The sequence below is a fragment of the Elephas maximus genome, chromosome 1, assembly GCF_024166365.1.
Source record: "Elephas maximus indicus isolate mEleMax1 chromosome 1, mEleMax1 primary haplotype, whole genome shotgun sequence".
In the NCBI taxonomy this organism is placed as follows: Eukaryota; Metazoa; Chordata; class Mammalia; order Proboscidea; family Elephantidae; genus Elephas; species Elephas maximus.
Genome location: NC_064819.1, coordinates 100,201,891 through 100,219,182, shown reverse-complemented (window position 1 = coordinate 100,219,182; position 17,292 = coordinate 100,201,891). Strand labels below are relative to the sequence as shown.

The window sequence follows — 17,292 nt, the reverse complement described above, 5'->3', positions numbered from 1 at the left end:
GGACCATGACCGCCGGGATTTTTCTAGTCTTAGTCAGACCATTAAGTCTGGTCTTTTTATGAGAATTTGGGGTCTGCATCCCACTGTTCTCCTGCTCCCTGTCAGGGCAGTCATCGGTTGTGGCCGGGCACTATCTAGTTCTTCTGGTCTCAGGATGATGTAGTCTCTGGCTCATGTGGCCCTTTCTGTCTCTTGGGCTCATAATTACCTTGCTATTGTGTTTTAAAGCGAATTCCAAACATTGTTTCAATCCTATATGCTTTAGTATGCATCTCTAAAAATACGAATGTTTTCTTTCTTTAAAAAAATCTTTTTTATTGTGCATTAGGTGAAAGTTTAAGAGCAAATGACTTTCCCATGTGATAGTTTATACATGAAGCGAATGGATGTTTTCTTGTATACCCACAGTGCCATCTTGAAGCTAACCAAATTAACAGTAATTCCTTGGTGTCATCTCATCGGCGGGGAGGGGGTCACTTTTAAGTATTATCCAAGCTTACTTTTATTAAATTGTAATTGTTATTTTTAGTGCCCTTGAAGTCTTTGTTGACCTGGTCTAGTAAATCGGTACCATAGATAATTTTTTTTTTTTTTAATTATGCTTTAGGTGAAAGTTTACAGCTCAGGTTAGTTTCTCATATAAACATTTATACCCACATTGTTATGTGACCCTAGTTACTATCCCCATAATGTGACTGCACATTCCTCCTTCCCACCCTGGATTTCCCGTGTCCGTCCAACCAGCTCCTGTCCCTTTCTGCCTTCTCATCTCACCTCTGAACAGAAGCTGCCCATTTAGTCCTGTGTGTCTGCTTGAACTAATGGGAAGCACACTCTTCACGAGTATCATTCTGTGTCTTATAGCCCAGTCTGTTCTTTGTCTGAAGAGTTGGCTTCGGGAATGGTTTTAGTTCTGGGTTGACAGTCTGGGGGCATGTCTTCTGGGGTTCCTCCAGTCTCAGTCAGACCACTAAGTCTGGTCCTTTTACTAGAATTTGAGTTCTGCACTCCACTTTTCTCCTGTTCCATCAGGGACTGTCTGCTGTGTTCCCTGTCAAGGTGGCCATTGGTGGTAGCCAGGCACCATCTAGTTCTTCTGGTCTCGGGCTGATAGAGTCTCTGGTTTATGTGGCCCTTTTGTCTCTTGGGCTAATATTTTCCTTCTGTCTTTAGTGTTCTTCATTCTCCTTTGCTTACTATGGATAATTTTACATGATAGGTTTTTTCCTGAATATTTTCTGTAATGAAAGAATCTGATTGTATTCAGGAAATTAATTCTGATAACTGCATTCCTAGACAAGTGTTTTACAGGAACTAACTTAATTATACCTGCAGTAAAGTAGCGGGAAGCTTCTCTGTTTATATTTAGAGTTAAAATATAGTCAGAATGAGACATCTCTGTGGCACAATGGACTTCTAGCCCAGCCTGGTGTGATCACTCATAAAAGTAGCCAGAAGGTATGATAGCGTTTGAGACTAAAGGCACAAAAAGAGCCGACCATACTTTAGTTCTTTGTACTGGTTTTTGCCATGATATTATGCTTTTGCTCTTCCCACTCTTCCCTGTTTCACCTATCCTAAACCTGAAAGGGAATTAATGTAAACTCCTGAAAGTACCAGTGCAGCCTTCTCCCTCTAATACATGTGCTCACATGGATGCATATACCAAAATATCCTTAGAACTAGGAGAAGAAAAGCAGGGAGACTGGGAGCCATGTAGGTGCTTTCTTCTTTCCATAAGAATCAGGGTAGTTCTTTTCATTACTTGAGAGTTTGGACACAAATTCTTATTCATTGTCTGATCTTGTGGATTTGTAATATGATTTCTAACAATATGTTTGTTTTAACTAAATACTATTATTGTAATAAGAAGCACTGGTGGTACAGTGGAACCCTGGTGGTGCAGTGATTTAAAAGCTTGGCTGTTAACCGAAAGGTTGACAGTTTAGTCCATGAGCCACTCCTTGGAAACCCTATGGGGCCGTTCTACTCTCTCCTATAGGATTGCTATGAGTCAGAATAGACTCAATGGCAATGAGTTTTTGGTGGCACAGTGGTTAAGTACTCAGCTGTTAACTGGAAGGTTGACAGTTCAGACCCACCCAGCCGCTTCGTGGTAGAAAGATCTGGCTATCTCTTCTTGTAAAGATTACAACCTAGACAACACTGTGGGGCAGTTCTGCTCTGTCACATGGGGTCGCTGTGAGTCGAAATCGACTCAGTGGCATCTAACAACAACAACAACAACATTATTTCAATAAATATTCAGTGGCCAAAATGAAACTCATTATTTTCCCATGTTCCTCTCTCTATGTTTCCTGTCTTAGTTACTGGCATCATTATCTACCTGGACGAGAAATTCTGAGACTTTCCCCTTGACATCTACTGCTAGTTGTTCATCTTTGCAATGGCTCCATTGACTTCATTCCAGTTTTCCAGCCTTAGTTCCAGATCTTTGCTGTATATGTGAATTGTTACAGTAACTTTCAGTTGGCCCCAGCTCTTTCTCACTTGCTTTCCCTGCCAGTCCATCAAATCCTCGTTACTGCTGCTTATCATTCTAAAATAGAGATCTCATCACATCGCTCCTTTGCACACAAGCCTATGTTAGCTGTCAGTTGTCTACAGAATAAGATGAACATTCTTGGTGTGGCATTTGAAGTCCTCCATAGTTTGGAGCTAATCTAACCTTCCTGCTGTGTGCCACAGCCACACGAGACTCCATGCTGTTGCTTCAGCGTTCCACAGGCTTTTACTCTTCCCTGGCTTGCTCACATTGTTCTGTCTGTCTGGAATGCGGGTAAGTGGTGCAGGGGAGATTCCAGCCCATGCACTTGGATTTGTATTATGCTGAATACACAAAGGTCCTGTGGAGCTGGTTGTAATGAAGCGTTTTACTTGTTTCTTTTAGTTATATCAAATCAGTATGAGACTGCAGATCAAAAATATTCTTGGATGAAGTTTGTTAAACTAAAGCTATGTTTCCAAGGACGTGGAGTCCTAAGTTTTGATAGTGGTGCCAGTCACCTTTTTTGATCATTTTTTCCCCTTGAATCTCCAGATTCTGCCTTAACCTTTGTTGTTTATTGCCCTTTGCTTGTGGCAAGCAGGGGGAGTAAGATGTACAAACAAAGGAAGTAGATTTCAACCAGAGAGAGGGAGAGAAACATTCTATGTAAGAGGTTATCAAATACCAGCTGTTCGTGGTTTGGTCAGGAGGAAATGCTGAAGAAAATGAAAAAAGGGAGGGAGAGAGAGAACTTTTCATTTTAAAACAAGACTGTTTATTGCCTTAACATCTTATATAATCTTTTTCAAGATGTAGAACTAACACAGAATGGGAATCTTTTCACTTGTATTAGTAATTGTAATTTTGTTGTAATGAAACATTTTGAGATTTACTGTTTTTTTTTTCATTTTTCAAAAAACAATCAGATACCGGTATAGAATTTTCAGAAAGGCATCATTCCAATGTTATTCCGCATTTTTTTTTTTGTAGACAAAAGAAGTTAGAAAAAGTGATGGAAGAAGAAGGCTTAAAAGATGAAGAGGTAATTAATATTGGAAATTTTTCCTTGAAACCCAGCATGGCAGGTCATGTTTTGTCCAGCAAGTTGTTAGCCTTGGTGCCCAGGAGAAGAGTTTTGGCTTTGTGATAGAGGAATTTACGAGGGCTTACTCGCGTCTGAATTCAGGCACTCATGCAGAGGGAGAAGTTAATTATTAGCTACCTGGGAGTGGAAGACTTCTCTGGGCATAGTTACAATAAGTTAATTAGATTTAGAATTTTAAGGGAAAAAAAAGGGGGGGTGTGAAATCAAATTAAAATTTAAAAGGGAAAATTGTAGCATACTTAGAGAACTCACTGAAAAGACCCCATGAGACGTGGGGCAAATTTCTGAATGAAATTTCTGAAATCAGCATCAAGGCAACATACCCATGTGGATTCACCCCTTCCTCCCAGTGCCCACAGATGTTGTAGGAGAAGATATAGTTAACAAGGGACTATGTAAGGAGCTGAAATGGTAGTGGCAGTGTGCCTTAAAAAATAGGAATGAATCACGGAACCCAGGAAGATGGTGAAAAATACCCAGGATTTGTAGGAATAGTAGAGCATAAAATGAATTGCAATGTGTAAAAGACTCAAAGGGCAATAGAAAGCCGTACTTTATAGAAAAGGTTAAAGGAGAATAAATGTTGATTGTTTATCCCCTTCATTAGAAAAGTTAAAGGATTACTGAAGTAGGTTAATCAGAATCCTCAGAGGAGGTCTCCATCTGTTCAGGCTTGGTTATTGCATCTGAAGGCCAAGGAAAGGTGAAGTGACCTTGTAGGAGTCCTGGTGGTGCAGTGGTTAGGAGCTCAGCTGCTAACCAAAAGGTCAGCAGTTCAGATGTACCTACTGCTTCTTGGAAACCCTATGGGGCAGTTCTACTCTGTCCTATAGGGTCACTATGAGTCGGAATCGATTCGACAGCAACAGGTTTGATTTTTTTTGGTTTTGTGGTGCTTTCATGGGTGAAAGGATTTTGCCTCATTTAGTGTGACCCCGATTTCTAGCTGGGTCAAATCATAAATATGACTTTGCTGCAGTTTCAGAATTTCAGCTCCTTCTTCCTCCTTCCCTCCTTGTTTAAACATGTAGAAACGACTCAGGAGATCAGCACATGCTCGGAAGGAAACAGAATTTCTTCGTCTGAAGAGAACAAGACTTGGACTGGAAGATTTTGAGTCCTTAAAAGTAATAGGCAGAGGCGCATTTGGTGAGGTAAAAACCACCAGATCTACTTATCAGATGCAAAATACCACAGAACTCTCTGAAGCTTCTGACATACCATGAGCTCATGTTATTGATACAGTTAAAAATACGGGGGCTGGGGGGGTCAGGTATGTCAGGCCCACGTCCTGACTGCTCTTTCTGTCCTCGTCCTCTCTTCCGTTTTCCACTGTCCCAGATCTCTGATTGCTTGTCTCTGTTTTGCGAGAGATGATGTTGGTGCTTTAAGTATTGATTTAGAGGGAGAGTTGAAAGGTAGAAGAAAACAAACATTGATTATTTACTGAGTGCCCCTCTCCTATAATCCTGGCAATAATTTAATTTACAGATGATGAAATGAAGTCTAAGAGGGGCTGTATAATGTCCCAATGTCACACAGCCACTAAGAAGTGAGATCAGGAGTTGGCCCAGGCCTTCCTGACCTTAAAGCCCTGCTTTTCCAGTACCACACTGCCTCTCCACGAACAAACCAACAGCATGTCTCATCCTTTATTTCTTCCCACCAGATTGGCATAGCTCTGAAAAGATGGCCCTAGGAGACCGAATTTATAGAAGGGAGTTATATAGGTAGTGGTGGAGAGTTGAAAGCATTTGCACCTTGTCTGAGCTAGTTCTGCAAATGCATCTTGTTCGGTCACGAGAGCAGTCTGTTGGGGAGGGTTTGCATAAGCCCGCGCAGGGTCATTCCCGCTGAGGGAAAGCTCCCCAAGTGAAGGAGCTACTGATGCAATGGTTGTGTCATCTTTGTATAAAAGGAGCAGCATGTTATTAAAAACCAGTAATCAGGGGAAATATGAGTACATGTTCAAAGGCACAGGTGAAAGATGAAATTGATCCCAGCGTTGAGAATCCCTGGTTTGGCCCCTGGAGAGAGAGGGAAAGGTACAGTACGACCTTTTGCTTGTTCAGTGGGGAAGGGCCATGTGGGACTCAGGAGAAAAAAAGAAGACAGCCTGTGTGGGGAGAAGGATACACAATTATCTTAGGAGAGGAGGGCAGGATGTATGGGGGCTTGCATCATCAAATTATCTCTTTTCTTTAAAAATGTTGGAACATAAAAGAACAGAAAGGAAAACGGCATATTCCAAGTTACACATTATACACATACATACTGCATTTCTCTAATTAGACATTTTAGGTTTTTTTCCTTCCAGGCATTTTTCCTATGTGTAAGCTTTTGCTTTTGTTTCAAATGCTGTTGTAATGATTTAACTTTTTTCTGCGCTGATTGAATGAGCGTGCCGGGGGTGTAATGAGTCCTTACGTTCAAACTGAAGATTTTTAACTAGATTGGTTTGTTCAGATAGGGGTCCGAGGGTACGCAAATGTGGAGATGTTTGAGGATGTTTCTAGCATTGACTTTGCTTTGTGTAATGTGTTCCTTTTGGAACACTGAAAGGCATTTTTCCTGCTCTGTTAACTGCTAGCTGCTTATATTAAAACTGTAACACCTTTTCACTTTAAGTATCCCTTGCAGTAACCCCTGAAAGCATTAGCATGGCAGTGTGAACTTCTGACTGGGCATTTTTTAAATAACTTTTAGGTGCGGCTTGTTCAGAAGAAAGATACAGGACATGTGTATGCAATGAAAATACTCCGTAAAGCAGATATGCTTGAAAAAGAGCAGGTAAAGCCCAACTGTAGCAGTGCTTTTAGTCAAGTTTTGAATTTTTTTTGTCTCCTAAAATGGTTCTTTTTGCTTAATTGAAATTTATAATCTTATTACAGTTTCCTTTAGCTCTGTCATGTATGACTATACGTATGATACTACTTTTTTTTTCCCAACAAAGAAGCACTTACATGTGTTTTAAAACTACAAATAATGCTGATGGTTTATATGCAATCGTTTTAAAGTTGGCAGCCTATTAGAGAAGCATCTGTCATTTGTGTCACCCACTTGATTCTAAGCCTTTTTTGAAGTCACACTTACTGTGGTAGCATGGTCTTTATGGAATGTTGAGAGAGAGAAATTGGAACTGGGGCCCAGGAATTAGAATTTGGGATTTAACATATAAAATGTGCCTTAATACGTTTGCATCCTGTAGACCAAACCAGGTAGCTCAGTACTACCTAAAAGAGACCAGTCTTTCAGTTTCTGAATGAATTTGAGAAAAATATAATGCAAATGGCAGAGCAGTGCAGATTCTCCTTTGATGATTAAGAACACTTTTCTAAAACCCAAACACACTTTGCAAATAAATTTATGATAAGCATAAGTACTTTATATAAAATAAATAAGATTTTAAATATTAGACTTTATATTAAAAAAAGGGAAGAGTGCAGGTTTTCTATAAATATAATTTAATTTAGCTGGCTACTTAAGAACAGGCTGCATTGGTGATGACAGCAGATGTCCTGTAGAAGGTCAGATGCTACAGGAGGGCAAAGAAACCCACCCAGCGGCAAGGAGAGCACCCGATACGGAGCCCAAAAGCTGGGGGTGGAGCCTGGCCCTACACCCAGTACTTTCTGCCTCTAGAAAGGAAGTGTAATCTCTAAGTCTTCTCTGCCCTCATTTAAGTGCCATTTCAAAATTTGGAATTTTTATTTTCTCTTTAATTTTCATGTGTTGCCTAGACGCTTTAGACTCTCAAGAAATTTGATTTAGAATGTGAAATACCCCATCTGTAAATTTTTCAACACTATAGTTTGTCAACACTAAACTTATTCAAAGTGCACAATGGCCCTATTTATCTGTTATCTAAACTTTAGTATGTGGTCTGGGTGTGTAGTTACTAAAAGAGTGTCAGTTATCTTGAGAAGGAAAAGGTAAAGCTTCTGTATTGAGTAGTCAGTATATTTGCATTCTTAAACTTTATTTTTATGAGACATGCTTCTCACAACTTTCAACCAAGACTCAAAACCCCTCTTTGTCAAATAATTAACATGCAGAGTACAGTTGTGAAGAGAAGCACACATCATGATCCGCAGTTATTTATCCTGTGTAGCACATGCCAGGTGCCTGGCATGGTAACGGAGAGTGATCCGAACATATTGTGTAAAAACATTTTCTCAAATGTTGTGCCTTCCTCAAAAGCAATTTCTAAGAATTTTCTAAATGAAAGTGAAGAACATGTGTAAGAATTTTCTAAATGAAAGTAAAGAACATGTCTGTTAGAATTAGGATTTTAAATGATGGACTGACTTAATTGCTTAGCTCACCTTGCTGTCCGTAGGTTTGATCTCAGTATGATCTATTTAAAGTCTCTGGCCACAGACTTTACCTGGGTTGGCGATCTTGAGGAAGCATGCTGTGGGTTTGTGCTAGGTGGGAATTGGAAGTAGATCAGTACAAATCCATTCTTATGTTTGGGTAGAGGTAACAAAATTTAGATTCAGAGATATTAAGATTTGGTAGGTTTAGTTGCTTTATCCAGAGGAAGAGTTTTGTTTGTTTTTATTAAACTGAGTAGGAATTAAAGCTACCCATGGAGAGTTCAGGTTGTTATCCTGTCCCACAGGGTGAAATTTCTGCTACTTAGAAAATAAAATATTAAAGGATAAGAGACCAGCATTTAGCCAGTTTCTTAATGTTACTCTTCCAGTATAAAGGGAAAACCTCCAGTTCTGATGCTAGTATAGTCTTACGGTAGAACAAAAGACTGGCTTTTATCTCTTCTTTCCTATTGCCCAGGATAGCAAAAAGCATGTAATCCCTGACTTCATTAAATATTTGTGGAACCGGGGAGAGGGAACCCTTTGGTGTGACTTCCACCTCTAGCTCCTCCCTCACTTACCCTATATTCACGTGACTCCATTCCTAGATCTTGAGGTTCCTAGCTGCTGTTTCAGCTCCAGGAGAGAAGGGCAGGATGTGCTTAACAGTTGATTGTAGCTTCCCCGTTGATAAACAGGGAATGTTGCAGCCACCATTCTGTCCTCCAGTGTGAGTGACAAGTGGCAATAGTAGTGCCTTCCCTTTTCTTTGGCTCCCTGAATTAGGTAGAGCCTGAAGGGAGCTGGGGGAAACCGAGGTGCACGGAGGCCAGCCTTCTGCCTTCTATAGTCTTAGTGTTTGGAAGTGACTAGGTCATAGCTGACGCTGCAGTCCAGCTAGCAGCAGCTAATGTCCGAGTGTTTCCCAAAGGCTTCACATTTATGTTAAGGTGAAATAAAGGCAGATGCTGTACTCTGCTTCCTGGCAGTTTCATAGCATTTACCTTATCACTCTTATCTTCCATTTTCCCCACCCTCATGTCATACGCAGAGGTGTAAGTTTTCTGCAACATCGAAGCGATTAAAAATTCTCCAAAGACCAATTTTGGTAGAGACTGAAAACTCAAATATGCAAACTCAGAAGCCTCCAGGCGCCAGGAGTTGGCAGGAAGAATGAAGCAGATTAGGTGTGAGACAGGAGAGAGGGGTGGGGTCCTTGTCTCAACGGAAAGAGTGCCTGGCTTTGCCAAAAACATTCCAAAAAAGCAAATAAGCACACACAACATTGTATCAAACAGAGCACAGCCATGGGCTGAATTTTCCAACAGAAGTGTCTGTGAACCTTGGTACATCTTTTACCTTAGAACATATTGTGAAGCTCAAGATCTGTAGCATATGTTAAGACTAAAACCTCTCTTCAGGGCGTGGACTAGGTCTTCTTAAATTCAGACCTGATTCGGCCCAACTTTGGATCTTGTGACACATAAAAAGGGAGTACAGAGCAGGATTTGATAATATGCAGCAATGTTTTGATTACTGATATTTATTTAAAGTAAATACGGTAAATTTTATTACAAAACATTATTTTAATGAAGTATTTTAAGTTTTAATTAAGTAATTTTGCCAGTTCCCCCCTTACATAGCTTGGCTTCCTGAGCTGGATATTTCAGTAAAGATATAAAATTGGGAATATCGTTAATTTGTACCTATAACTTTTCTTTGGTGCTCTTCTGTTGCAATTCAGTGAGAACTGATTGAGGACATACTTTGCACAGCAGTGAACTATGTGCTGTGGCATCATAGTCTTCTAGAATTGTAAGCTAGGTCACTGTTATTGCAGTTACCATTGCAGACCCAAGATAGGACTTGTTTAGAGAATCTCATTTTGAGGACTTACTTTCATCATAAAAGTTTATTATAATTAAAAAATATGAAAAAACGGTAATTTTAGCTAATCAGAGGTTCAATTTATAGCACCGTTAAGTTGCCATTGCATTAAAGCCATTGATTTTGAAATTTTTTAGCCTTTTCTCATTAAAATTTTTATCACCGAAGACCTTCAAGTCAAATGTTTTCAGTTTTGAGTTAGTAGGTTTGCCTAAGCAGAAATTAGATCTCTTTTGCATCTTCACAGTTAAATACTCAAAACAGTGCTTAAATTGTTTAAACAAATATACAGTCTAATAAAGCAGAGCAAGGCTTGTCATTAATCAAATGCATATACCTCCAGGTTGGCCACATTCGTGCGGAGCGTGACATTCTAGTGGAGGCAGACAGTTTGTGGGTTGTGAAAATGTTCTATAGTTTTCAGGATAAGCTAAACCTCTACCTAATCATGGAGTTCCTGCCTGGAGGTAATTACTTGCTGATGAAAGGTCATTATTTCTTCTTGTTCTGTGGTTTCTCTCTCACATCAATAATTAACCCTCCTTCCTACTTTTGATTGTGCTCACAAAGTTGCTTTCTATATCTTTTTTAGGTCTGTAAAGGAGGTCAGTCATGTGTCTTGTGCTGGGGTGCCTTTCTACAATCTTAATGCTGTAAAAGTTACCTTCTCATTCACTCTCATGAATTCAGATGGACGTTCATTTTTCAACATAGAGGAATGAACTAGGAGACTCTGTTGCTCTCCTGTCAGAGGGAATCATGTATAATGAGTTACCCAAGTGGCAAAATTGAAACTCTCACATTCTTTGCATCAACCGTTTTTGTTTCTCTATAACTTGTATTAATAAGGAATGAATTTCTCATTTTTTTTATAGTAGTAGCCACAGTCAGTTTCTCATTTCTGAGATTTCAAGTTTTACGTAACTCAGCTTGGGCATCTCCTAAGAAAGCTCCAGAGAAAACCCAGAACATTACGTACCATCTGTTCTGGGGAACACAGTCTATTTCCCAGCATGCAGTTGAACTTTGAGCAAACGCTGGTGGGGAGAGGGGGGAAAAAAAACCCCAACTTCTTCTTTTTTGGTTCTAAAGGAAAGCAAATATAATTGTAGTATAATATTTTGACCTTGTGATAACCCTCAGATTAGACTTAGGGTCATAAGGAATTTTTTAGTAACAATTGATGAAGGTTAGAAAAGAGTCTGGCTGATAGAACGAGGAGAAACCTTTAACATTTAGGTGCCATTTCTTAAATAGGAGAAGGAGCCAGCTTGGTCACGAGCCCTTTGACATGTGTCTCCTCAGGCCTTACCTGTACCATCTTCTATAGCTTCTCCTCATGTCTCCTGGACCCTGCCCCTTGCACTTGGTGAAACTGGCCTGCAGAGCCAGAGACCAGCTGTCCTGAGCTCTCTGATCATCTGGGAATGCTCACAGGTGAGGCCATTGGCTGCTCTCCTGGGCACGGAACTAATGCCACACAGCTCTTTAGAGCCGTGGAGTGCACCGTCCCCAACTCCCCAGTGTGCCTCCAGATTGAATGTGTGGCTGCCAGGAGTGATTCAAGTCTTGGGCCAAAAAAGAGAGCATTTTAATGAACGGTTTAATTTTTGCCTGAGGGAAAAATACTTACTTTTCTCCAAGAATACAAAATTCGCCCAAAGTTATAGATGAAATGAAGTTCAAAAAGTAGCATGATGCTTTGTTAAAATCTGAGGTTTCTTTTCTCTTTTTCCTGTTTCTAACATAAGCGCCTCTATGCTTCGTATAGTCTAAATGTATAGTCTAAAGTGAAATCTTTCCTGTTCTCTTAGCTTTAAACTACTTATAAATGCGTTCTTTAATTTTGTATTAACTGTTGAGTTAGGGTCAGAATCTTTCTCCCATCTTATATGCTGGTATTAAGTAGAAAGAACTAAATTTTGACTTTGCAGAAAATTAAAGAGTTTAAATTTTAACTGCCAAAATACTGATATTGTGTTCTAAAAGTTACATCAAACATTCTTGTGTACATTTAAATATCTTTAATAAAACACTGGAGGAAAAAGAACACTGATCTTGGGAGATATCAGTGTGCACTTCTGGGAGACAGCTATTACACATTCTAGTATATAGCATTTTCAGTTCATTTTAGCTTTTGTTGACTAACACTTTGCTATGTATTTCCCATCTTTTTTTTGTTTGTTTGTGTTCTTGTGTTTTGTAAACAGAAATTGAAGAGCTTGTTTTCAGCAACCCTAAAACGTTTACATTTTTGTTTGACGTTTTAACATCTCTCTCTAACAATGGCAATACAACCTATTCAGAAGTGCCATTTAGTTCCAGCTCTGAAGAGAGAGGTTTATAGATATTTGTGGAAAATGAAAAGCAGCTTTTTCCCCAGTCTGAAGCAAATCTTGCACACGTATATATATCCTGCATATACACATATGTACGTATATGTATGTATATGCATATATATATATATTTTTTTTTTTCTGGTATGAGAGAAATTTCCTTTTTTTCTACAAGTAAAATGTAAATCACAGCTCTGTGGTCAGCATCAGCCAGCTTAGGTGTGAGAAAGCGCTTTGCTTCCTAGGGCTTGGATTTTCACCTCTTAAGTGTTAGAAGCCACTTACCATTTCCCTCCATATTGGCAGTGTGGGTCAGTCTCTGGAACACAGCAGAGGCCTGCTTCTTAGTCCTGTCTTATGTTGGCAGTTAGGGAAGACTTATCTGAAAACTGGCACTTACTCATGGGTTGTTTGTGTGTGTGTGTGTGTGTGTGTGTGGTGGCTTTGTATCTTTTTGTCTCCAGGGGACATGATGACCCTATTGATGAAAAAAGACACCCTGACCGAAGAGGAGACTCAGTTTTATATAGCAGAAACAGTATTAGCCATAGACTCCATTCACCAGCTTGGATTCATCCACAGAGACATCAAACCAGACAACCTTCTCCTGGACAGCAAGGTATCCCCAGGGAGGGCAGGGGTAGCAAGAAGGAACAGTTTGCATTTACTGAACAGAGCACTCTCTGCTTTAATACCTGCACCCCTTTGGTAATCACAGGAGTGGAGCTGTAAGCTGCCTTTTATATTTTTTACTTTTTCTACAGGTAAGTTTGCTCTCACTTCCTTTCTTTGAAAGGCTTGAATGATATACTGTGATTTTATGATTTGATTGAACGTTGCGCTTAAAAATAAATTCTTGAAAATGATCAAGAACAAAATTGATTTAGAAGGTTATTTTGTAATAAAGCCGAAGATAGTCATCTTCTCTTAGCGTGTAATTAACTACTAATGCATCGCCTGTTGAGAGCCCCTCTGTTGGGCCACCTCCTGAGTGGGTGAGGAACCCAACCGAGGACCAGGAAGTGAGGCTTAAAAAAAAACATAGCCCCCCAATTTTTCAATAGAGAAAAAGAAAAAAAGTTTAGGTTCCAAATCCGATGCCCTTTGCTTAAAGAAGAGTCAGCTCCGCCTCTGTAATGGCCTGTTTATAGTTATCTTTAGACATGTAGGTATGCTTAGTTGTTTGGTTCCTAAGCTTATAGTGAATTAGTAGGGAATTCATGTGCTGCAGACTAAATTGCTGGATAGCACTTGACAAATCTCTTCACCCAGTGGACCTATCTTATCTATAAAATGAATATATTGATCAAGAGATGTTATGAAGTCCCTTCCAACACCAAAATTCTAGAATGTTCTGTTATGTACACTTGTTGTCTTGACTGAATTTTTCTTTTTAATAGAAAAGTAAATTTAATTTGTAGGGTGTTTTTCTTTCCTGCTGTCTTTTTGGTAACTATAGGCAAATACCTGAATTCTTTTGCCTGCTTTTTTTGAAAACCTTTATCTTTCTGTTTCAAGAGGGCAGAAGTCTTGTCAGACAGTTTCTTCTGTTTAATAGCTTTTTCCTTTATTATAAGAATAATGCATATACAAAGAGAATTTGAACAATATAAACAGTCATAAAGAAGAAAAATCACCTACAATCTCATCTCTCAAAGATAACCATGACTTTGTCATAATAGCATCCGTACTTTTTGTGTTAATAATTTATATAAATTAGCATCCAAAAAGTAAATAGCTTTAAAAGCAACTCTGCTTTTAAAAACTGAATACTAAATAAAAAGAATATTTTTCTGTTCATTAAGTCCCAATATATTCTTTTTTTTTTTTTTTTAAATATAATCTTAATAAACCACTAGCCCTACTTTATGTGGTCTTGAGTTTAGATGCCCTAGGTGCCGTAATGTGGTCTATGCTCTGGTCCAACAAACATATTGAAGGCCAAGAATTTGGGGACTCAACATGGCTGAGGGGGAGTGGGGGACCCTGTTAGTTGTAGATTTGCCCTTTACAATACGCTAACCCAGACTTAAAGTAAAATTCTCTTCACGAGCAACCTCATTTATGTGTTCAATCACATAGATTGTAGAAGTGAAAATGAGTAAGTGTTGAGTTCCTGCTGATTACTCAGAATAACTACAGAACTCCCTGAAAGTCTAGACTTTAAGTAGCATTTGCTCCAGGGGCTGTTTTTTAAGACATACTCCTTTCTTAGAGATATCCAAGTAAAATATATAATCATGAGAACTGTAAATTAAACTCTCTTCTTGGCTTGTAGAACAAGTTATTTGCAAATTCTGAAAAAATGATAAGCAAGTTAGTAAGCTCTAAACTGTCCTTGTGTGGCAGCTTACCTTGCTGCACACATATAGCCAACCTAATGGAATTTCTTTCAAAACAAAACAACACCTGACGCATCTGAGCAGGGCTCCTGTACCCTGCTCATTAAAGCCTGAGGATTCCTGAAGGAGGCAGTGTGTATGGTTTCACAGAAAGACCACAGATGGTGAAGTCACTGGGGCTCAAGCCTGGGCCCCACCACTTGTAATTGTGTAACCTTGAGCAATGTAGCCCCCATGTGTCTGTCAGTTTGTCGTACTGTGGGGGCTTCCGTGTTGCTATGGTGCTGGAAGCTGTGCCCCGGGTATTCAGATAGCAGCAGGGTTACCCATGGAAGACAGGTTTCAGCTTAGCTTCCAGACTGAGACAGACTAGGAAGAAGGACCCGGCAGTCTATGTTACGTCTGAAAAGCATTAGTCAGTGAAAACCTTATGAATAGCAGTGGAACATTGTCTGAGGTAGTGCTGGAAGATGAGCCCCCAGGTTGGAAGGCACTCAAAAGATGACTGGGAAAGAGCTGCCTCCCCAAAGTAGAATTGACCTTAATGACGTGGATGGAGTAAAGCTTTCAGGACCTTCATTTGCTGATGTGGCACCACTCAAAATGAGAAGAAACAGCTGCAGACATCCATTAATAATCAGAACCTGGAATGTACAAAGTTTGAATCTAGGAAAATTGGAAATCATCAAAAATGAAATTGAACACATAAACATCGATATCCTAGGCATTAGTGAGCTGAAATGGACTGGTATTGGCCATTTTGAATCAGACAATCATATAGTCTACTATGCTGGGAATGACAACTTCAAGAGGAATGGTGTTGCATTCATCGTCAAAAAGTATGTTTCAAGATGTATCCTGAAGTACAATGCTGTCAGTGATAGGATAATATCCATACACTTACAAGGAAGACCAGTTAATACGACTATTATTCAAATTTACGCACCAACCACTAGGGCCAAAGATGAAGAAATAGAAGATTTTTATCAGCTGCTGCAGTCTGAAATTGATCGAACATGCAATCAAGATGCATTGATAATTACTGACGATTGGAATGTGAAAGTTGGAAACAAAGAAGAAGGATCAGTAGTTGGAAAATATGGCCTTGGTGATAGAAACAATGCCAGAGATCAAATGATAGAATTTTGTAAGACCAACGACTTCTTCATTATAAATACCTTCTTTCACCAACATAAACAGCAACTATACACATGGACCTCGCCAGATGGAGCACACAGAAATCAAATTGACTACATCTGTGGAAAGAGATGATGGAAAAGCTCAATATCATCAGTCAGAACGAGGCCAGGGGCCGACTGTGGAACAGACCATCAATTGCGCATATGCAAGTTCAAGCTGAAACTGAAGAAAATCAGAGCAAGTCCATGAGAGCCAAAATATGACCTTGAGTACATCCCACCTGATTTTAGAGACCATCTGAAGAATAGATTTGACACATTGAACACTAGTGACCGAAGACCAGACGAGTTGTGGAATGACATCAAGGACATCATCCATGAAGAAAGCAAGAGGTCACTGAAAAGACAGGAAAGAAAGAAAAGACCAAGATGGATGGCAGAGGAGACTCTGATACTTGCTCTCAAACTTCGAGCAGCTAAAGCAAAAGGAAGAATTGATGAAGTAAAGAACTGAACAGAAGATTTCAAAGGGCCTCTCGAGCAGACAAAGTAAAGTATTATAATGACACGTGCAAAGAGTGATGGAAAACCAAAAGGGAAGAACATGCTTGGTGTTTCTCAAGCTGAAAGAACTGAAGGAGAAATTCAGGCCTCGAGTTGCAATAGTGAAGGATTCCATGGGGAAAATATTAAATGACGCAGGAAGCATCCAAAGAAGATGGAAGAAATACACACAGTCATTATACCAAAAAGAATTAGTCGATGTTGAACCATTTCAAGAGGTGGCATGTGATCAGGAACCGATGATACTGAAGGAAGAAGTCCAAGCTGCTCTGAAGGCATTGGTGAAAAACAAGGCACCAGGAATCGATGGAATATCAGTTGAGATGTTTTAACAAACAGATGCAGCACTGGAGGTGCTCACTCGTCTATGCCAAGAAATATGGAAGACAGCTTCCTGGCCAACTGACTGGAAGAGATCCATATTTATGCCTATTCCCAAGAAAGGTGATCCAACTGAATGTGGAAATTATAGAAAAATATCATTAATACCACATGCAAGCAAAATTTTGCTGAAGATCATCAAAACCGGCTGCAGCAGTATATTGATAGGGAACTGCCAGAGATTCAGGCTGGTTTCAGAAGACGATGTGGAACCAGGGATATCATTGCTGATGTCAGATGGATCCTGGCTGAAAGCAGAGAATACCAGAAGGATGTTTACCTGTGTTTTATTGACTATGCAAAGGCATTCGACTGTGTGATTCATGATAAATTATCATTATGAAGAATGAGAATTCCAGAATACTTAATTGTGCTCATGAGGAACCTGTACATAGATCAAGAGGCAGTTGTTCGGACAGAACAGGGGGATACTGAGTGGCTTAAAGTCAGGAAAGGTGTGCGTCAGGGTTGTATTCTTTCACCATACCTATTCAATCTGTATGCTGAGCAAATAATACGAGAAGTTGGACTATATGAAGAAGAAGGGGGCATCAGGATTGGAGGAAGACTCGTTAACAAACTGCGTTACGCAAGTGACACAACATTGCTTGCTGAAAGTGAAGAGGACATAAAGCACTTACTAATGGAGATCAAAGACCACAGCCTTCAGTATGGATTGCACCTCAACATAAAGAAAACAAAAATCCTCA

At 39.6% G+C, this 17,292-nt stretch overlaps 1 protein-coding gene across 4 annotated transcripts in view; it reads left to right on the top strand.

Moving 5' to 3' along the window:
* The window catches only part of STK38 (serine/threonine kinase 38), a 66,516-nt gene that overhangs the window by 34,829 nt on the left and 14,395 nt on the right, over window positions 1-17,292 (top strand). For all 4 annotated transcript variants that reach the window (XM_049890689.1, XM_049890698.1, XM_049890676.1 and 1 more), the window contains 5 exons: window positions 3,500-3,551; window positions 4,646-4,768; window positions 6,321-6,404; window positions 10,164-10,287; window positions 12,621-12,775. In XM_049890689.1, the coding sequence (XP_049746646.1) occupies window positions 3,500-3,551; window positions 4,646-4,768; window positions 6,321-6,404; window positions 10,164-10,287; window positions 12,621-12,775 (538 nt within the window). The remainder of the gene's footprint in view (window positions 1-3,499; window positions 3,552-4,645; window positions 4,769-6,320; window positions 6,405-10,163; window positions 10,288-12,620; window positions 12,776-17,292) is intronic.